The sequence below is a fragment of the Entelurus aequoreus genome, linkage group LG21 (assembly GCF_033978785.1).
Source record: "Entelurus aequoreus isolate RoL-2023_Sb linkage group LG21, RoL_Eaeq_v1.1, whole genome shotgun sequence".
Classification (NCBI taxonomy): Eukaryota; Metazoa; Chordata; class Actinopteri; order Syngnathiformes; family Syngnathidae; genus Entelurus; species Entelurus aequoreus.
Genome location: NC_084751.1, coordinates 7,102,756 through 7,122,965, shown reverse-complemented (window position 1 = coordinate 7,122,965; position 20,210 = coordinate 7,102,756). Strand labels below are relative to the sequence as shown.

At 41.0% G+C, this 20,210-nt stretch overlaps 2 protein-coding genes across 2 annotated transcripts in view; both read right to left on the bottom strand.

The window, feature by feature from the left end:
* Positions 1–526: 526 nt before the first annotated feature.
* nploc4 (NPL4 homolog, ubiquitin recognition factor) lies at positions 527–13,722 on the bottom strand. The gene is made up of 17 exons (XM_062030663.1): positions 13,518–13,722; positions 10,328–10,408; positions 7,916–8,025; positions 7,616–7,852; positions 7,494–7,542; positions 6,233–6,327; positions 6,034–6,157; positions 5,792–5,971; positions 5,632–5,718; positions 5,484–5,555; positions 5,289–5,415; positions 5,070–5,230; positions 4,934–5,005; positions 4,776–4,868; positions 1,701–1,817; positions 1,526–1,628; positions 527–1,455 (listed from the first exon to the last, which is right to left on the bottom strand). Exons 1-17 carry the CDS (start codon positions 13,530–13,532, stop codon positions 1,295–1,297), a joined length of 1,884 nt encoding a protein of 627 aa, XP_061886647.1. The 5' UTR covers positions 13,533–13,722; the 3' UTR covers positions 527–1,294.
* A 3,239-nt stretch (positions 13,723–16,961) lies between these two features.
* pde6gb (phosphodiesterase 6G, cGMP-specific, rod, gamma, paralog b) overlaps positions 16,962–20,210 on the bottom strand; it is a 6,069-nt gene continuing 2,820 nt past the window's right edge. Inside the window, exons 2-4 of the mRNA XM_062030662.1 lie at positions 18,589–18,767; positions 18,486–18,526; positions 16,962–18,423 (exon numbers count right to left, since the gene is read on the bottom strand). Of these exons, the coding sequence (XP_061886646.1) occupies positions 18,347–18,423; positions 18,486–18,526; positions 18,589–18,734 (264 nt within the window). The 5' untranslated portion in view covers positions 18,735–18,767 and the 3' untranslated portion in view covers positions 16,962–18,346. The remainder of the gene's footprint in view (positions 18,424–18,485; positions 18,527–18,588; positions 18,768–20,210) is intronic.

Genomic DNA, 20,210 nt, shown 5'->3' with positions numbered 1-20,210 from the left:
TGTCATTGTCATAATGCGACAATAATAGGCTCATTTCGGGGACTTAACAATGTTGTCATTACTGATATTACGGAACATTTCAGGAAAAAGAAGTAGAAACTAGTGACCCTAATTGTGATTGTTACTCCCTGCGTTCCCAGAAGCTGTGGCCGTACAGATGGGAGGACTCTCAGAACACACTGAAGACCATTGCCCAATATACTGCCGTGAGGACTGGAAATTGGCCGAGAGCTGGTGGGCAGCCTAGGATGGAGTCAGCTCTCGTGGTTACTTTGTTGCTTCTCTGGATGTGGAGATGGTGTTTGTGGAGGAGAGCTAGGATCCACGGTGTTGGTGAAGCGATGCCCAACAATGTTTCCGTGAGGTGAGGAGAAAGACAGCAGGTGTGCTCCTGATGTTTGGCCCCCCAGCCCTCATAAATGTGAACCTTCTCATCTGGCGTGCGTTAGTGGCCCATGACGACGCTGCAATGAGAGCACATGTTGTCAGGACTCACCCGCAAGTCCAGGGGGAACAAAGCAGACTCGGACGTGAGCTCGTAGAATTCCTGCTTTTTTTTAATTTTGTCAAAGGCGAGTCATCACAGGAGGTACGCCAGGACCTGCGGGGCTCCAGAGGAGGTTTGCTCAGCAAACGGTACAAAAGGAGGTCGCCGTGGCCCCGTTAGTGTGACATCAAGCACGGACTCCCTCCCTCAAAAGTCAGCAAACACACGCTAATAATCGCAACTAAAAAGAGCTTCTCACGGCAAGCATGTCAACTGTAATAGCACACCTTTCATAAATATCACTTCATGGCTACACCACAGAGGCGCGTCAAGGGAAGTCAGCCTCTTATCTCAAGTCTGCCCTCTGCTGGCGTGGAGGTGCGGCCGACAAGACGCTTTCTTTACCGACTTTGTGGTTCCTTGCGATGCTTTCAAGAAAATTTGGGAAATGAGGACCGTGTCAGGACAGGAAGTGGCGAGCACCAGTTCTCAAAAGCACCTCTCTTCTGAAAAAGTGAGAGAACGAAGCTACATATTTCTAACCGAAAGTAGAGGGTATGTTTGGGGGCGGGGCCAATGATTGTACTAAAAGATTTGAAAAGATGCGGGCGGTGAGTCTTTGCTGTTGTCCTGAGTGACAGCCATCCTTTATTAGAGAACAGAGGGGGCGGGGCCACGGGCCAAAAGTGCAGTCACCCCCCCGTCGTGACGGGACACAAACATTACGTCATAGATATGATGTAAAGGAGAGCGTCCCCATCACAGCGGTCTGACAAGGTGATGTCATGGTGGTTAAGGGGCGGGGCTTTAGCTGCGGGGCAGCCGGCACATGTCACAGTGCTCGGTGCCAGGCTGGTTCATGAAGGTGCAGTGGGGGCAGGACCACATGGCGGAGGAGGAGGGAGGGGCGGAGGAGTCTCCTATGGAGTCAAAACCCAGAGGTCCAGCGGGTTGCCCCCCGATTGTACCTGGAGAGAAAGCAGAGACCCTCATGAGTAAGACCTGGACCACGTCTGAGCAAGGAGAATGAGTGCTTACCACACAGCTGCTCCACGGTGGCCCACTGCTCCGACTTCTTCCACGTCTGGGCCAGATCCTCGTCGGAGGTCTTGACAGCATCCAGCAGCAGTCCGATGCTGTCCTGCCAAGACAATGAGGGGTTAGGCAGGGTGGTCGTCGTGACAACGCGGCTCACGGAGAACACGGCACTCACTCTCAGAGGCATGATGTCGTTGGTGACCAGGAAGAGGAGCAGGTGGAAGTCTGACACTATGTCCAGGAATGAGCTGGAGGTGCACTGGGAGAGATATGTGGCCAAGCTGTGGAAGTCCTGAGGACAGACGCACCGGGATCAACACCAGACTCTTTTCATGCCGCGGGTAGAACACATCTTTCTTTTTGTTGCATTCTAAATAGCCAAAGTCAGCTAACAATGGAGGTAAGGAGAGTCACGCTATTCCGCCTACAAAGCACTCTAAAACATCCATCAACATTCTATATGAAACTTACATGTTTTATGCATTTTAGGCATCATTTCTCACAACGTTCACTTTGCCCTTCAACAACAAGAAGACTACTAATCATGGCAGACTTGATGAGCGACAACAAAGACTACTTTGGGACAAATGATGATCCAGAAACATATTTTTGAGCCTGAATATAAGGAGGATGATCTACAAGTTTTCACTAAACATCATGTAGCAGTATTGCTTAGTGCTAAACAAGATATACATAATAAAACCATCACTGGGATAAAGACTGATGGGATGCTTATATCTTCCCCTTTACATCAACAATTCATCACTATCCTCACGAAGGGTTAAAAAAAGTGCAAACGAGCATCTTTTTGTGTATTCTGGCCATCTCCGGGTCTAAGTTGGATGTCAATGTTGACCAACTTGTGGGTTTATGTCCACAACCTTCTACTATCCAGGTGAGACATAATTTATCATCTAGAATTAACTTTCACCAACTCAGAGGCCATGCAGCAGCTCAATATGTCAATATAGCAGCACAAGCTAGTTAGTTCTCTGTAAACATAGGGCTGCTAGAAGTAGTTTGTCTGGGTTAGCGATTACAATAACAATATCACTAATACCAGGCTAGCATTCAGGTCACGACGTGTAAATGGAGTCTTGTTGGCACTTTTTGGATGTTTTAGAGGGCTTTATGGGCGGAATAATGTTTTTGATTGATTGATTGATTGAAACTTTTATTAGTAGATTGCACAGTACAGAACATATGCCGTACAATTGACCACTAAATGGTAACACCCGAATAAGTTTTTCAACTTGTTTAAGTCGGGGTCCACGTTAAATCAATTAATGGACTCACATTCGCTTCATTGTTAGCCACCTCCTACTTGCCATATTTTATGAGTTAGAATGCATAAAAAAGAAACGTGTAGATAAGGATTGTCAATGATAGGCAAATTTACCAAGAAGTGCAGAACATCTGATTTCAAACCAAGTGAAGACATATAAAAACATTTCAAAAGGAGCTGTTGAGATTTGCCAACAGTAATGTTTACTAATTTCTTTGTATGCGTCCGCCATGTTTATTTTGCTTGCACTTCCAGCTTAAATGTTGTCATTGGTTGTATTAACCAGCACACATCTGAAGAAGTAACTATTTCCACCAGGCGCATTCTAGTCAACCTGTCACTTTCCAACCACAGCCCTTCCCTAAATATACGTACAGTTACTTTTTTTGCTAGTGTGGGACAGGAAGTCACGCACAAAAAAAATGAATGATCAGGTTAACTTTCAAAATAAAAGTGTTCAAGGCGGATGGTATTTTACACTTTGAAACGCCCTGAATGGTTTCAGATGTATTTTCACCTTGTTGACACAAATGCTACATGCTGATTCTCGAGCTGCAACATCTAAGAATCTTATCACAGGCATATTCTGGACAGCTATTTGGGGACCTGTGTCAAATAGCAGCTGACGCGGGGGCCAGGGCAGCATGGGAGTGGTAAGTGGGAGTTGAATGAGAACTGTGAGTACAACGATTGTTGCTGTTTGATTGCTACAAATGAAAAACAAAGGCAAAACTGTGGTCTTTAAAAGCCGTTCAGTTTGGTGACAATGTAATTAATTGTCAGTGTCACATGTTTTGAGTCACTGGCAAAAGCGCAATTTAAATACAGTATAATCAATTACTTGGATGCGGGCCAAGCAAAAGCAATGCTACAAAAAGTAGCATTACTACTAATTTGTAGCATCATTTGAAAAGTCCCCCGCTAGAGAATAAGGAGTGCTTGAAACGCTGCATGTCAACATCTCCGCCCGGTGCCACACCCACAAAATGCCTAAGCAACCAACACTGACCCAATTGAGCCTGGCGTCTTCCATTCCCACATCAACAAAAAATAGTCAACAACAGAAGGAGATAACGTCCGCAGGAACCTACCACATAGCGAAGGACATAAACTATTTGATTTCCTATTATGCAGCTCATTTTTATTATACAGTTTTTGAAGTATCTTGTGTGACATCATGCACAAAAGTGCACTTTATTTGTTTTAAACTATTGTAATGGCGTTCTGTACAAAAAGTGCACTTTAGTGTTGTTTTGATATGTCATCTTAGTGACATCATGCACAAAAGTGCACTCCTGAGTTTAGAAACATAATATGAATTTGAAAAAAAGGGAAATATAATTTGTGACGATAAAAATATTGATATAATCATAGTAGTATCGACTAGTTACGCTCCTGTACTTGGTATCATTACAGTGGATGTCAGGTGTAAATCCACCCATGGCATTTGTTTACATTGTGAAGCTGGTGAGCTATGGTGTAGTGAAGCATGTTTAGCTATTCCTTGTCCTCAAGTGATAATGATACTTGTAAGAAACATACTTTATTTGTTGCCATGTAGGCCAGGATTAGTGATTTAGAAGTAGCTAAAACACTGCCAACTGCGGATGGATATTAGCCGCTAGCTAGCTAGCCATGTCTTAAAGCACCTCTTCCTGAGGGTGTTTCAGTGTTATAACTTCACCTTTATCTTTACTTTTTACGCCAAAATGCGTCTGTGCTCCCTTTTCTGTCTACACACCGTGTCTGCTTTTAAAGTACTCTGTGTGTGTGCGCTGCCGAACATGCTCCTACTTTTTAGAGGCAGTATAGTACCGAATATGATTCATTAGTATCGCGGTACTATACTAGTACCGGTATATCATACAACCCTAGTTGAATGTAGATTAGAATCAGAGAAGGCCCTTTTCCACCCAAAGTTCCAGGAACCTAAAGTTCCAGGAACTAAAGATTCCATTTCCATACTTGCGTCTCTCCCAGGATCTCTCGGTTCTCGATGGGGAAGCGCTGTGTGGAGCTGAAGGTGTACTGGGGGTCCTTGGGGAAGGTTGTTGTTATCTGTGAAGGACAAGAGGAGAAGTCCAACCTGAAGGTCTTTAAGGGTGTGCAAAGAAGGAACTCACGTCTATGATGAGATACTCCACGGGAAGAGGCCGCGCCAGGAGCGTGATGTCATTTCCAAATTTGTCATTGTCCTGTTTGGAGGGTGAAGGTGAGTCACACACAAGCGGCAGCAGAGCGTCTGATGGTGCGCGTTACCTTGAAGAAGACATCTGGGACGTACTGCTCGGGACTGGACTCTTTAGCGTAGCCCAGTTCAGGAGCGTCTTTGCAGGGCAGGAGACACTCGTCCCTCACCAGAGCCATGCACTGGTTGGACACCTGGTAACCCTCAAAGTGCACTTGGTTGTCCGGGCCGCCTGTGTCAGAAGCAGCAGGTGACGTGCTGCCCGCCATCGCTGCAGGGTTACGCCTTACCTGTCGCCACCACCGTCACAAACTTGGAGCCAAAATGTCCGTCTCGAGAGAGTTTGCAGGGGTTGGAATGTTGGTTTTGGAAGTATCCTGCGGTGATGCACTCCTCTGCACTCAGGTAGTGAGAGTCCTACACAACAACACACAACTGACTGAGGTGAAACAACAAGGAGGTCTTCCAGTTGGCGGAGGTCGTACCAGGTTTCTGGTGTAGCGCACAGTCCCTATCCTGGTGTCCTCAGAGAGCAGGTCTGTGAAGATCCAGCCCACCTGCACAAAAGACGGAGGTCATCAGTTTGTTGACTCCATCAGGTTACAAATGAAAATCGACAGGAAAGACACAAACCTTGCGCAGGCCAAGCTTGGCAGCTATCTCGTCCACAGCAGCAGCTTTGGGGTCGTCCAGCAGTTCCAGATTGTTCTGGGTGGCATTCTGAACCACACACACCACCATCAGGTGGAATCCAAACAAGTCGCATTCAGTGAGGAGGAGGGGAACACGTCACCTGGGGAGGCTCGTAGATGGCGGCCACTTCCGCTCGGATTCCCAGGGGGATGTCTTTGTGCTCCGTGTACCTGCCGTACAGGTAGCCCATCCGCTGGCTGCCCGTCTTCCTCCAGAAGTCCAGAAAGCGGTCGGCTGTGGTGTGGTTCTCAAACATGATGTTGTCCACGTGTCTGTATTTCTGGGGGACAAGGGCACACCTGAGCACTGTGCACTGCTTGGACAGGTGGCACGCGGAGGTACCTGTCTGTTCAGCGTGATGGCGCTGGGCTGGCACTTGGTGCAGATCCCCTCCGGCCAGGGAGGGTGGCCCTCACAGCCCGATTTGATCTTGCAGCTGATGTTCTCAAGAGCGGCAAACTTCCCTCTGAAATTCAACACCTGCGTCAGGTACGCTGCACACGAGTGCCTTCCTGACTCAACTCTCGTGTCAGGTTCTTACTTGTCCGCTCCTCCAGTCAGCTTGCGCAGGTAGGCGTGGAATGACATGTGCTTGACTGGCGGGTCCAGGTGATTCAGGTAGTCTTCATCAAAAGGCTGCAAGGGGAGCATGCAGACACTTGGGGCCTGATCTTCTTCTCAGCTTTCTCTCTTGTTTACATTTTCACACTATTTTCTTACACTTTACGGAGCATTTCGTACATATTCATAATATATAAGATCTTATTAAGTGTTCAATGTGATTTCAATATTTTGTTGACATTGTTTGAGTGTTTTCATGCTTGTGTTGACATTTCTTTTCTGCCTTGATAGCTGAGGGATTATAATCACAGGAAGTTACATTTCCAATAAATTTTTTTACATTTCATGTATTTTTCTCCTGCTCCTTGTTTTCTACAGGTTATAAAAATATCAATAATAATCAATACCCAATTTAAAACACTTCTATGGTAATAAAGTATTCAGCCCTAATCAGTAATATTATTTTATAATTTTATAGCTGATGGATGACTTAAGGGGCTGATTAAATCAAATGTGTTTGGTGTCTGCTGGCTTTCTTTTATTGTTTAATAATTTTTTTTTTTTTTTTTACTTATATGAAAAAAACTTATTTCAATATGAAATGTTTACATTTCATATATTTTTCTCCTGCTCCTTGTTTTTCATAGGTTATAAAAATATCAATAATAATCGATACCCACCAATATAAAACACTTTTATGGTAATAAGGTATTCAGCCCTAATCAGTAATATTATTTTATAATTTTATAGCTGATGCATGACTTAATAGGCTGATTAAGTAAAATGTGTTTGGTGTCTGCTGGCTTTCTTTTATTGTTTAGTTTTTTTATTTATATGAAAAAAACGTATTTCAGTATGTATTTTCTTGCATCTGGAACATTCCCGCACACGCTCGCAGGTATTACCAGCATCACCCGATGGTTTTGTTGTAGATGCGCTGCAGGACTGATTGGAATATTAAATATTTATCTGCTGCATGTTTGAAAACATGGCAAAACGCCACAGGTAGGAGGAGCATGATAACATGAATGTGCAGTAAATGAGTATCTCCGTGGTGACAGCATGTCGTACACGCAAAATCCTCATTTAAATATTGCACCACCTTTTAATTGAACATGCAGTCTTAGTAGATCACACCGACTAACAGTACACGCTATTTTATAGTTTGCACACGCATGTTATTTAGAGCGGAGTAGATCAGGGGTGTATAACATCTTCAAATCTAAGGAGAAGGGTCTTACCTCTAACGGTACACAGTGCACGCATTTACCCAGGGCACCATGGTGACACCTGTGACGAGAAAAGTTCAGAGGTCATGTGACATTTGCCTTCATATGTGACATAGGCGCACGCCTCTCCTCACAGCTGAGCATCTTTGTTCCTGTAGATCTTTCCGTCTTGTTTGGTCAGATACTGGTCAATCTCGTCCTCCTGGACCTGCGACGCCGCCAGAGGGCGAGGCATCAAGAAAGAGGAAGTGGACGGCGTGGAAGAGGAGGTGGACGGCAGCGACGAAGACGAGTGCGGGGAGGCCGTGTCCATGGTCTCCCCGGAGGAGGGCGGTGACCCCGAGGGGAACAAATAGAGCATGTCGCCATGCCTGCAAAAGACCAGCAGCATGAAGACTAACTGGACCGTACAAGTTCTATTCTACTTGACTTACTTGATCTTCAGCAGGCTCAGGCTTTTGTTCTGGGATATGATCTCTCCCGTTTTGTCGCGGTTCAGGTAAATGGAGAAGCGGTTTGAATTGAATCCAAACTCTTTTCCCACCTGTGTGGACGGACCAGGAGTGAGGACTGACTTAGGAATGCCAAAATAAAGTCTAGCTTTTTAACGGAGATGTTTCTGTTGAGCTTGTAGGAACACTTGCTAACTGCCATGAAAGGACATGAAGGCTGCTTTCACCCTGGACTACACCTGCTGCGGGGCCACAGCGCTGTGGGAAGTCTCCCCTTCATTTACAGCCTGTGTGAAGTTGGCCCCCCTTATTAGAGTGCACAAAAAATCCTGTCACATCCAAATCGCTATGTTCTTTTTCATCCCAATTCTAAATCAAATCATATGCAGGGCTCAAATTTAACCACGGCAAGTGCCACGACCGCCCTCGTCACTTGCCACAATGCCCTAAAAAAATGACCAACATCGGCAGCAAGAACATGCCGTGACCGCCCTTGACTTTTTACTTGTTAATGGACGAGGGATGTAACAGTAAACGGTATAATGATCATTTGCCATAAAATTCCAGATGATTAGCAATACGTATAATTTTTTAATTACAGAAAAAAACGTCATTTATTAATGCATTTTAGGCAACAGGAAGTTAGGTGCATGCGCACTAGCGTCGTTTGGCTTGATAACCATGGCGGACAAGATTTCCCCTCGGACTAAACGGAGCCAAGCGCTTGGTTTAACGTCATTTTCCCTCGCTGCGTTTAAAGAGCGCACTGCTGTGTTTAGATGGAGACAGGCGTGGACAAAATTGGATACACTTGTCCCCACACTAAAAGTATACAGCGAAGGAGAAAACTATTTGATGTTGCTTTTATTTTCTCAATACAGAATCCCTCAGCTGCTGTGACTGAGAGTTAAAGATGTGAGGAAACATGCAGCAGGTGATGTGTCGTGAACGTTGTCACAGCTTGTTTATAGAGTATTTACTGGGATGTTCACTCCTTTATTTAACTGCAAACTGTATCAGTGTTCAAATAACATCAGTACTAGCTCAAATGTTTTGTCATCTCATCCAATTGGAGCCGTGAAGATTGTGTAATCGATGTGAGAGGTGTCACTCCAGTTTTTGATGTTGTTGGCCAAACTGTTGCACTGAACCACTAGGGGGCGTTGTTAGAGAAGAACAAAGCTTGTTTATTAGACTTTATCTTCATTAGTTAAACAGCTTTGTGTTTTATTTTGATATCAAAAAGTAAATACCATGTTTTTTTTTTTACATTACTCTTGTTTTTTTCTTGTCACAAAGGTGTTACTTCTTGTGTATAGTTAATTCCTATACCACATATTTCTGCTCAAACTCTTAATGGATCTATACCGATACAGCATCTACGTGTGCATATAAATGTAAATAACTTAAACAAATTAATTAATAATAAGACGTTTTTAGGCCATCTCCATGCACCCAGAAGTAGCTTTTCTTACCTGGAACCTGTTTCATTATAATTATTACAACAAATAATACATTGCGAAAAACGGTTTGAATTGAGAAACAATTGTGGACCCAATCACCGCCCCAAGAATCACATGGAATCGTTAAGGTGCCCAAAGATTCACAAAATAGCACTGACCTTCTTTTTTGCTGTAAACATTTTTGTTTGTGCCGTTACAGTTTTGAAGGTATTCTAAAGTACGTTTTCTGACTAGTGATGTCATCCAAACATGTCCCATTAGTTTGCTCTATAATTTTTTTTCTCTGTGTTTATGTTATGATGGTGTTATTATTCATAACCAGGCCCCTCACCTTGTCAAAATCATTTTGTCTAACTATTACAGTTTTTTGTTTTGGGGCTGGTTAGGAATAATAAAACAATGACATAAAAACTATAATAGTCAGAAATTAAAGTAGCACAAACGAATGGGACAAGTTAAGAGGGATTTTGACAAGGTGGATGACATCAATAGTCAGAAAATGTATTTTACTTCAAAACAAAAATGTTTACAACACAAACAAATGGCCGTGTTATTTGAATATTTGCGATGCTAAGGAGGGCAACTTCACACAGATCCTCATTATTTCAAAAAAGACTATTAGGTTTTACGTGAGGTCTTGCTAAGCGGCTGTCGACTCAGCCTCGAGCACAAGGTGGGCAAACAAGCGTATTCCGAGCAAGAAGTGCAATTATGGCATATTCCTCCATTTGATGCGTTTTGTGCCATGCAGCTTTGAAGCAACTGCACAGGACCAGCGAGGTAACACGCACAATATTATACAGTGAGCACAACCATGCTAAACTTCACCGTGGATTAGTGTGTCATCTATTTGGAAATGGCTCTTTCTGAGCACAAGCACAGACTTCTGGGTTATTGTTAGGAAGGACATGATGTGATTGATCAATACTACCTTCTTTAAAAAGGCAGCAGCAGTCTCCCTCTTGGCAGAAGGAATTTTCTTCATCCCATCTGGGGACTGTACCCTGATGATCTGAAAGACAAACATGAGAAGGTCATCTGTGCAGTTCAATAACCACACCTGTCACCTGCCATGGACGTTAAGGCAGTGCTTCTCAAACAGTGCAGCAGAGGGTGGGGGGTTTAGAAGACCTCTCATTGACTCCCTTGTAGCGGACTTTAATTTACGAGTTAGAATCATACTTGCCAACACTCCCGATTTTCCCGGGAGAGTCCCGAATTTCAGTGCCCCTCCCGAAAATCTCCCGGGGTAACCATTCTCACGAATTCCTCCCGATTTCCACCCGGACAACAATATTGCTACACCATCCATCACTGGGTGCCGTTTCCGGCCGGACAATAATAACGGTTACAGCTGGAAGTCAAGCGCAGCAATCAGAACAGAAGACAAAGCAGAAGAAGAGACATGGCCACGACGACAATTCTGAGGTCTCAAGGTTGGCAAGTATGCTTTAAGGCAGTGTTTTTCAACCTTTTCTGAACCAAGCACATTTTCTTCATTGAAAAAATCCCAAGGCACACCACCAGCAGAAATCATTGAAAAATGAAACTCAGCAGCCGATATTGACAATAAAAAGTTGTTTTTGCAATTGTTGGATATGAATTCAAACCATAACAAGCATGCTTCACTATAACTCTTGTCTCAAAGTAGGTGTACTGTCACAACCTGTCACATCACGCTGTGACTTATTTTGAGCTTTTTGACGTTTTTTCTGTGTGTCGTGTTTTAGTTCTTGTCTTGCGCTCCTATTTCAGAATCAGAATAGTTTTTATTGCCATTGTTTGAGAACGGGTTCACAAACTAGGAATTTTTCTTGGTGCAATCGTGCAACATAAAACACATATTTGGTAATAAAAAGAGCTGTAACTGAGCTATCAGATAGACTTAGAAGGAATTCAAGGAGCTACTGTTAGGAGTTCTTGTTCATTTGCCTGATGGCCGAGGGGAAAAAACTATTCAGGTGGCGGGAGGTGTGGGTCTGGATGGAGCGTAGTCTCCTGCCTGAGGGGAGAGGGGAGAATAGTGTGTGTCCAGGGTGAGAAGAGTCTGCTGTGATCCGACCCACACGCCTCCTGGTCCTGGAGGAGAACAAGTCCTGGAGGGATGGGAGCTTGCAGCCAATCACCTTCTCAGCAGCACGTACGATGCGCTGCAGTCTATTCTTATCCTGGACTGTGGCGCCGGGGAACCACACTGTGATGGAGGAGGTCAGGATGGACTCTATGATGGCTGAGTAAAACTGCACCAGCATCTCGGTCGCCACCTTAAGTTTCCTCAGCTGCCGCAGGAAGTACATCCTCTGCTGGGCCTTCTTGATGAGGGAGCTGATGGTCTGCTCCCACTTGAGGTCCTGGGTGATGGTGGTGCCCAAGAAACGGAAGGAGTCCACAATGGGGACAGGGGTGGAAGAGTCAATCAGGGTGAGGGGGGATGGTGGGGCTGTGACTTTCCTGAAGTCCGTGATCATCTCCACTGTTTTCTGGGCGTTCAGCTCCAGGTTGTTGAGGCTGCACCAGGTCCACCTCTCTCCTGTAGGCGGACTCATCGCCATTCGAGATGAGCCCGATGAGGGTGGTGTCAGCCGCAAACTTGAGCAGTTTTACGGATTGGTGACTGGAGGTGCAGCAGTTTGTATACAGGGAGAATTTCGGTGGCTTTTCCTGCTTTGTTGGTATTTTCCTGTTGCAGTTGCATGTCTTCCTTGAACGCTATTCCCCACACCTGCTTTGTTTTGGCAATCAAAACTATTTAGGTTGTGCGGACGCTATCCTTCTTTGTGGGGACATTGTTGATTGGCATGTCGTGTACGGATGTACTTTGTGGACGCCGTCTGCTCCACGCGCTGTAAGTCTTTGCTGTCGTCCAGCATTCTGTTTTTGTTTACTTTGCAGCAAGTTCAGTTTTAGTTTAATTTTGCATAGCCATCCCTAAGCTTCAATGTCTTTTCTTAGCGGCACTTGCCTTTTGTTTATTTTAGCTTTAAGCGTTGGATACCTTTTTACCTGCACTTTGCCTCCCGCTGTCGCCTGTATACTGTGATCACGACAAACCATGTTCCCGATATCCATCCATCCATCCATCCATTTTCTACCGCTTATTCCCTACGGGGTCGCTGGAGCCTATCTCAGCTACAATCGGGCGGAAGGCGGGGTACACCCTGGACAAGTCGCCACCTCATCACAGGGCCAACACAGATAGACAGACAACATTCACACTCACATTAACACACTAGGGCCAATTTAGTGTTGCCAATCAACCTATCCCCAGGTGCATGTCTTTTGGAGGTGGGAGGAAGCCGGAGTACCCGGAGGGAACCCACGCAGTCACGGGGAGAACATGCAAACTCCACACAGAAAGACCCCGAGCCCGGGATTGAACTCAGGACTACTCAGGACCTTCGTATTGAGAAGGCAGCGCACTAACCCCTCTGACACCGTGCTGCCCTGTTCCCGACAGCAGGTAGCTAATTGCTTTGTAGATGTTTCCGACATCTACAAAGCAATTAGCTACCTGCTGCCACCTACTGATATGGAAGAGTATTACACGGTTACTCTGCCGAGCTCTAGACAGCACCGACACTCAACAACAACACATTATTAGCGGATTATAACTACTGGTTAGCAAAAAATATTTTTAACCCAATTAGGTGAAATGACAATCTCCCACGGCACACCAGACTGTATCTCACGACACTAGTGTGCCGCGGCACAGTGGTTGAAAACCACTGCTATAAGGCAACCATGACAGTGCAAAAACGTTCATGTTGACTACGTCACTACTTTGATGAGCAATTTGACTGCGGAAAGTGAATATAAGAAAATAAATGAATTCTTCGTCAACGTAACACTTTTAATCAACTGGCACCATCAAGTCTTTTTATTCACCAAATGGCACTTTTTCGCTTACTAACTCCATGAGACGACTAAATATTATCGGAGTGTTTTTCAGCAGGTTTGTGACTCGCTGTCTTTGGCAAAACAAATCATTTTGAATTGAGTTAGTTAGCAGGCCCACTTTGTAGGTAGCATTAGCTCGCATGCTAATTGTGCTGCCTCATCACTCCTGCTTTGGCTAACAGGCTAGCCGACGTTAGCAGAGCGCAAAAACTACTTTTCCTTACCATATTATCCGCCATGCTTGTCGGGTTGACGCTCCCAAAGGAGACGGTTGTCTTTCAGCCGGATACACCAAATGTTGAATATACGCAGTTTGTCACTGTCTGTTTGTCAACCGAACTCCATCCCACTGCGGTGTAGCAAACATTGCTGGCCGACGTCCCTCCAAACGGTCCCACGGTAAAACGGTCCCCCTGGAAACATGTCCAGTGTTGAAGGGTTCCACTTGACTCCTCAAAGTCTACAAAGACAAAAAACAAATATGTTTAATCCCGTGACGATGATTTTTAATTCAGACCACTTGTGTATTCCATAAAACTGTGCTAATTGTTTAGTGGTTGAGGTCATTTTTTTTCTTTTTTTTTAAATTGACATCCAGCATCAGACGTACCTATCCATTACATCAGTATTTTTTTTATTTTTTTTATTTTTGTCATAAAAAAATACAATCATGTGTGCTTACGGACTGTATCCCTGCAGACTGTATTGATATATATTGATATATAATGTGGGAACCAGAAATATTAATAACAGAAAGAAACAACCCTTTTGTGTGAATGAGTGTAAATGGGGGAGGGAGGTTTTTTGGGTTGGTGCACTAATTGTATATTGTGTTTTTTATGTTGATTTGATCAAAAAAATAAAAACAAAAAACTATTTAAAAAAAAAAAAGTTTAAATTTCTTGTGCGGCCCGGTACCAATCGATCCACGGACAGGTACCGACAGGCCAAGCGGTGTGCGGCTTCAGCGGTCGTGGAGGCAAAAACTCGGACATGGGAGGAGTTCGGGGAAGCCATGGAAAACGACTTCCGGACGGCTTCGAAGCGATTCTGGACCACCATCCGCCGCCTCAGGAAGGGGAAGTAGTGCACTATCAACACCGTGTATGGTGAGGATGGTGTTCTGCTGACCTCGACTGCGGATGTTGTGGATCGGTGGAGGGAATGGACAATTTCCCAACTCATATGGAAACGGGGTTTGTATTTCGATACTTTTCAATACTTTCCTAAATAAAGGGGACCACAAAAAAATGTCATTATTGTCTTTGTTGTAACAAAAAATCTTATATAAAAACATATGTTTATTATTGTCATTTAGTCCTTAAATAAAATACTAGACAACTTGTCTTTTAGTAGTAAGTAAACAAACAAAGACTTCTACTTAGTCTGCTGACGTATGCAGTAACATATTGTGTCATGTTGTTTTTAATATTGTTTTTAATATTGTTGTGCAGCACTTTGGAAACATTTTTGTGCTATATAAATAAAGTGGATTGGACTGGATTGGATTTGTCTACCTATTATTTTGTACACATTATGAGGGACAAACTGTAAAAATGGATTATTAATCTACTTGTTCATTTACTGTTAATATCTGCTTATTTTCTGTTTGAACATGTTCTATCTACACTTCTGTTCAAATGTAATAATCACTTATTCTTCTCTTCTTTGATACTTGACATTAGTTTTGGATGATACCACACATTTAGGTATGGATGTGATACCAAGTAGTTACAGGATCATACATTGGTCATATTTAAAGTCCTCATGTGTCCAGGGACGTATTTACTGACTTTATAAACTTAATATGACTTTTTTTTTTTTTTTTTAAAGAAAAAAGATTGTGAGTGAAGCATGTTTAGCTCTTCCTCGTCCTCTAGTAAAAAACATACTTTATTCGTCGCCATGGAGACCAGGATTAGTGATTTAGAAGTAGCTAAAACACTGCGGATGGATGTTAGCCATGTCTTAAAGCAGCTCTTCCTGAGGGTGTTTCAGTGTTATAACTTCACCTTTATCTTGACTTTTTACACCAAAATGCATCCATTCTCCCTTTTCTGTCTACACACTGTGTCTGCTTGTAAGTACTCTGTGTGCGCGCGCTGCCGAACATGCTCCTCTGCTCGTAAAACCAGCAATGTCACGACGTGCCTGGGAGCCGGTACTTTTCAAACAGAGTATAGTACCGTTTTTGATTCATTAGTACCGCGATACTATACTAGTACCGGTATTCTGTACAAGCCTAGCACTGAGTAAAGATCTGTATTAGCATACAATCTATTGTTTTCTGTAATATACTCATTAAGAAAGATAAATGACCTTATTGACATGAATATTGTCCATAAAATGATGTGGCGGGCCAATTTTGAGTTGGACACCTGTGCCCTAAAGTAACTTCCCTCTTGAGTACTACTTCTCCACACCTGTCATGGTTGAATCCATTACAGATGTGACCTTCGCGAACGAATCGAGTCTTTTGAGCGGCACTTTCCAGTAAATGATGACAAGAAATTGGCAGTTTGCGAGTCATTGGTTTTTATTTTAGATCCGGCGTCACCCAGCTGGCAACTGGACTAGAAAATTAGTCCAAAAAAAGATAGTATTTAGATTGACGTTGTTAAAATGATTTTCACTTAGAAATATTTGTATTCCATTCTTTGTGTCCACTTTTCTGGTTCCGTGTTTGGCTATGTAAGATCATTCCCAAACACGCCAAGTCAGACAATACTGTACAATTTTCTACTTACTATTTTTATTCTAGTTTTATTCATAAAATCTATATACATTTTATTTGCCCTTTTTTAACATTGCTATAATGCCCCTGTGCTACCAAGTTTTTCATGCGATGTGGCCCCACCTCTTTCTAAGCAAGCGCACGCCCCCGAGAGGGCCCGCCAAAAAACATGTTGTAATACACTTTTACACCACTTGTGGCGGTAGTGACAACATCAAACAAACAGAAGAAGTCTGGCGCTAAAGTCATAAAGAAGTTTCTAAAGCGCAAAAAATATGACTAAAGTGGTGAAGCTGTATTTTCATTTTATTGACAGTGTATTTAGGAAACATATTTATTATTATTTATTATACATTTAGTTAGAATGTGTTTGTTTTAGCACTGCATAGTTGTATGCAAAATTATTTTTCACCTTTTTATGAGTTTTACATTTGGTAAGTATTTATTTTTGCAATCAGCCTGACCAAAGCCTTGATAATAATCTTTATGATGAACACATGCTTTCATATCAGGTGTATCCTCTTCAACTGTAAGCAGCTTGGATTGAATTAGTCAATATGACTCCAATCAAGAAGAATTCAGTTGTAAGTTTTGAGTGGGCCCCGGGCCCCTGTGTAGTGGAAGAGTCTGGCCCGGAGATCAAAAAGGTTAAAACCCCTGCCTTAAGGAATGTTTACAATAAATCGAGGTTTACAATGATAACAAAATAAGAATAAAATCCCAGCCGATATTTCAGAATAATTCCCACCAATAAAGTAATATTTGTGTACATTTGAATGATCATCTTATCTTATAACTGTTACTATTTCATTGTTTTTTCATCAAAAAAAGTAAAAAAAAAAAAATATTTATATATATATATATATATATATATATATATATATATATATATATATATATATATATATATATATATATATATATATGTGTGTACATTTATACATATATATGTATGAATGTATATATGTATTTGTAAAGGTATATGTAGATGTATATATGTATATATATATATGTATGTATGTGCAGGTATATACCTGTATGTATTTGTAAAGGTATATGTAAATGTATATATTAATGTATGTATGTATGCATGCATGTATGTATGTATGTATGTATGTATGTATGTATGTATGTATGTATGTTTGTACAGGTATTATATATGTATTTGTAAAGGTATATCTAAATGTATATATGTTTATGTGTATATATGTATACATGTGTTTGTAAAGGTATATGTAGATGTATATATGTATGTATGTATGTATGTATGTATGTATGTATGTATGTATGTATGTATGTACAGGTATTATATATGTATTTGTAATGGTATATGTAAATGTATATATGTATATATGTATGAATGTATGTACATGTATATATGTATTTGTAAATGTGTATGTAAATGTATATATGTATATATGTATGTATGTATGTATGTATGTATGTATGTATGTATGTATGTATGTATGTATGTATGTATGTATACATGTGTTTGTAAAGGTATATGTAGATGTATATATGTATGTATGTATGTATGTATGAATGTATGTACAGGTATTATATATGTATTTGTAATGGTATATGTAAATGTATATATGTATATATGTATGAATGTATGTACAGGTATATATGTATTTGTAGAGGTGTATGTAAATGTATATATGTATGTATGTATGTATGTACAGTATGTATGTATGTATGTATGTATGTATGTATGTATGTATGTATGTACAGTTATATATGTATTTGTAAATGTATATGTAAATGTATACATATATACAGTATGTATGTATGTATATATGTATTTGTAAAGGTATATGTAAATGTATACATATATATACAGTATGTATGTATGTATATATGTATTTGTAAAGGTATATGTAAATGTATATATTGTATGTATGTACAGGTATATATGTATTTGTAAAGGTATATGTATGTATGTATGTATGTATGTTCAGGTATATATGTATTTGTAAAGGTATATGTAATTGTATATATGTACACAGTATATATGTATGTATATATGTAAATATAACCTTTTGAATAGCTGGTCCAGATTGGACTACTTCAAAGATCCATGAATGGCATCTTGTGGACTGGGTCAGACGTAGAACAAGGCGAGACCAGATGAAGACACAAGATTTATGCGGTACAGGTGTTAAAGCGGTCACATGGTAACATCATGGTTCTGAAGGCGTCCACGGCGAGCGGCGGGGTCATGTGACGTTGCAGATACAAGGATCCTAAAGACCCGCGGATACTGTGACATTTAGTTTTCTTTCCATTGGTGTGTTTGTTCCAGTCCACAGTTCCAGCTCAGATGATTCCGTACTGGGCCAGCTCGTGCAGCTCCAGGTGGTTGAAGGCCTCCCAGGGACAGATGACGGTGATGTCTGCAACAAGCACAAGTCCATGAAGACCAAGGCTCACATGCAGGACTGGGTGGAAAACTTACCGGTTCCCAAGCCCTCCATCCCCGGGATGTCATCGCCAAACCTGCGCACACAGCACAGTCACACACAGGGAGTTGGTGTGCTTTTATTTTGAAATGTGCCTACCCCTGCACGCCCTTCTTGGGGGGCTTGCTCTTGAACTGGCGCGTCTGCCTCTGCTTGAACTTGGGGGGTCCTTTGCGCGGGGTGGCGGGGCCCCCGCTCACCCGGGTGGCCGATTTGATCTCAGCTTTGGGCGCCTCCAGATTCATGTCGTCTGGCTTCTGTCGTCGTGGCGATGGCACCTGCGCGGTGAGCACTGGAGATGTGACCTTCACCAACCAACCCAGTCTTTTCCACGGCTCTTTTTAAGCGAGCCATGTGAAGTGGGGAGCCATTCCTCTGGGAGCCATTTTTTTATGCACATAGTTATTTTTTTAAACTATAGATTAACTTTTTTAAAATGAAAAATATTTAGGTTTTTACGAATTAAAATATGGAATTAATTGTATTCAAATAAAATTGTAATATTTAAATATTAAATACTAAAATATTGAAATATTAAAATATAAAAATATAAAAATATCAAAATATCAAAATATCAAAAATATAAAAATATAAAAATATAAAAATATAAAAATATAAAAATATAAAATATTAAAATACATTTACATTATTTTATTTTTTTAATTGTATTTGTTTTTATTTGGATTCACTTTTCGGGTTCATTATTTCCAAAGCAGTGATTCCCAAATGTAGTGGTACGCGGGCTGCCTCTAGTGGTACACCAAGGAATCACTTCATTAAATGTACAAACAGTGTTACTGTTCAAACTGTGTGTCACCTAACAGTGGCCAAAAATATAAAATATAATTGTTAAATCAGACCTCTGAATTGTTTTTATTGAATATTTAGGCCTACTACGCTACTGTATTAATGTTGGTCATTGTGGTGGTACCAAGTGTTTACTGAGGTGGTACTTGGTGACAAAAGTTTGGGGACCACTGATTTGAAAGGTAGTAGTTCAAGTGAACACACACCATGTGTGGCAGTACAACTTTGTGCTAATTATTACTGTAGCATTATTCAAACTTTTTAATCCAATAATACATTTTATTCTTGTTACTTGTGTATTTTTTTTCTATATTGTTGTTTTAGGTGAGGGAAAATTCAAAATTTGTGATGTCAAAGCCAAAACATTGCAATATTGCACCGCCTTATGGAATATTTACAATGAAAACACAACAATAAATACAATTATAGCCAATATTTCAGAATAATTCCAACTAATAGAGTAATATTTGTGTAAATTAAATCTACATCTTATCGCATAATTGATACTAATGATTGTTTCCTTTGATTAGAAAAACATTTAAAAATAAAGAAACCTAACTATTATAACTGAAAACTGACTAAAATAAAAACAACAACAAAACTAATTATAAAAACAACAACAAAAAACTAACTACAATAACAACAACAAACTAACATAATAACAACAACAAAATAACTGTAATAATAACAAAAACCTAACTATTATAATAAAAAACTAAATATAAACTAACTATAATAAATAAATAAAAACTAACTAACTATATATATATATATGTATATATATATATATATATATATACATATATATATATATATATATATATATATATATATATATATATATATATATATATATATATATATATATATATATATATATATATATATATATATATATATATATATATATATAT

Excerpts from the sequence above, each read along its gene's own strand:
- nploc4 (XM_062030663.1), bottom strand. Across the intron at positions 5,416-5,483 it reads TGCGCTACACCAGAAACCTG|GACTCTCACTACCTGAGTGC; the intron begins GTACGACCTCCG and ends GTTGTTGTGTAG. Across the intron at positions 1,629-1,700 it reads ACGACATCATGCCTCTGAGA|GACAGCATCGGACTGCTGCT; the intron begins GTGAGTGCCGTG and ends TTGTCTTGGCAG.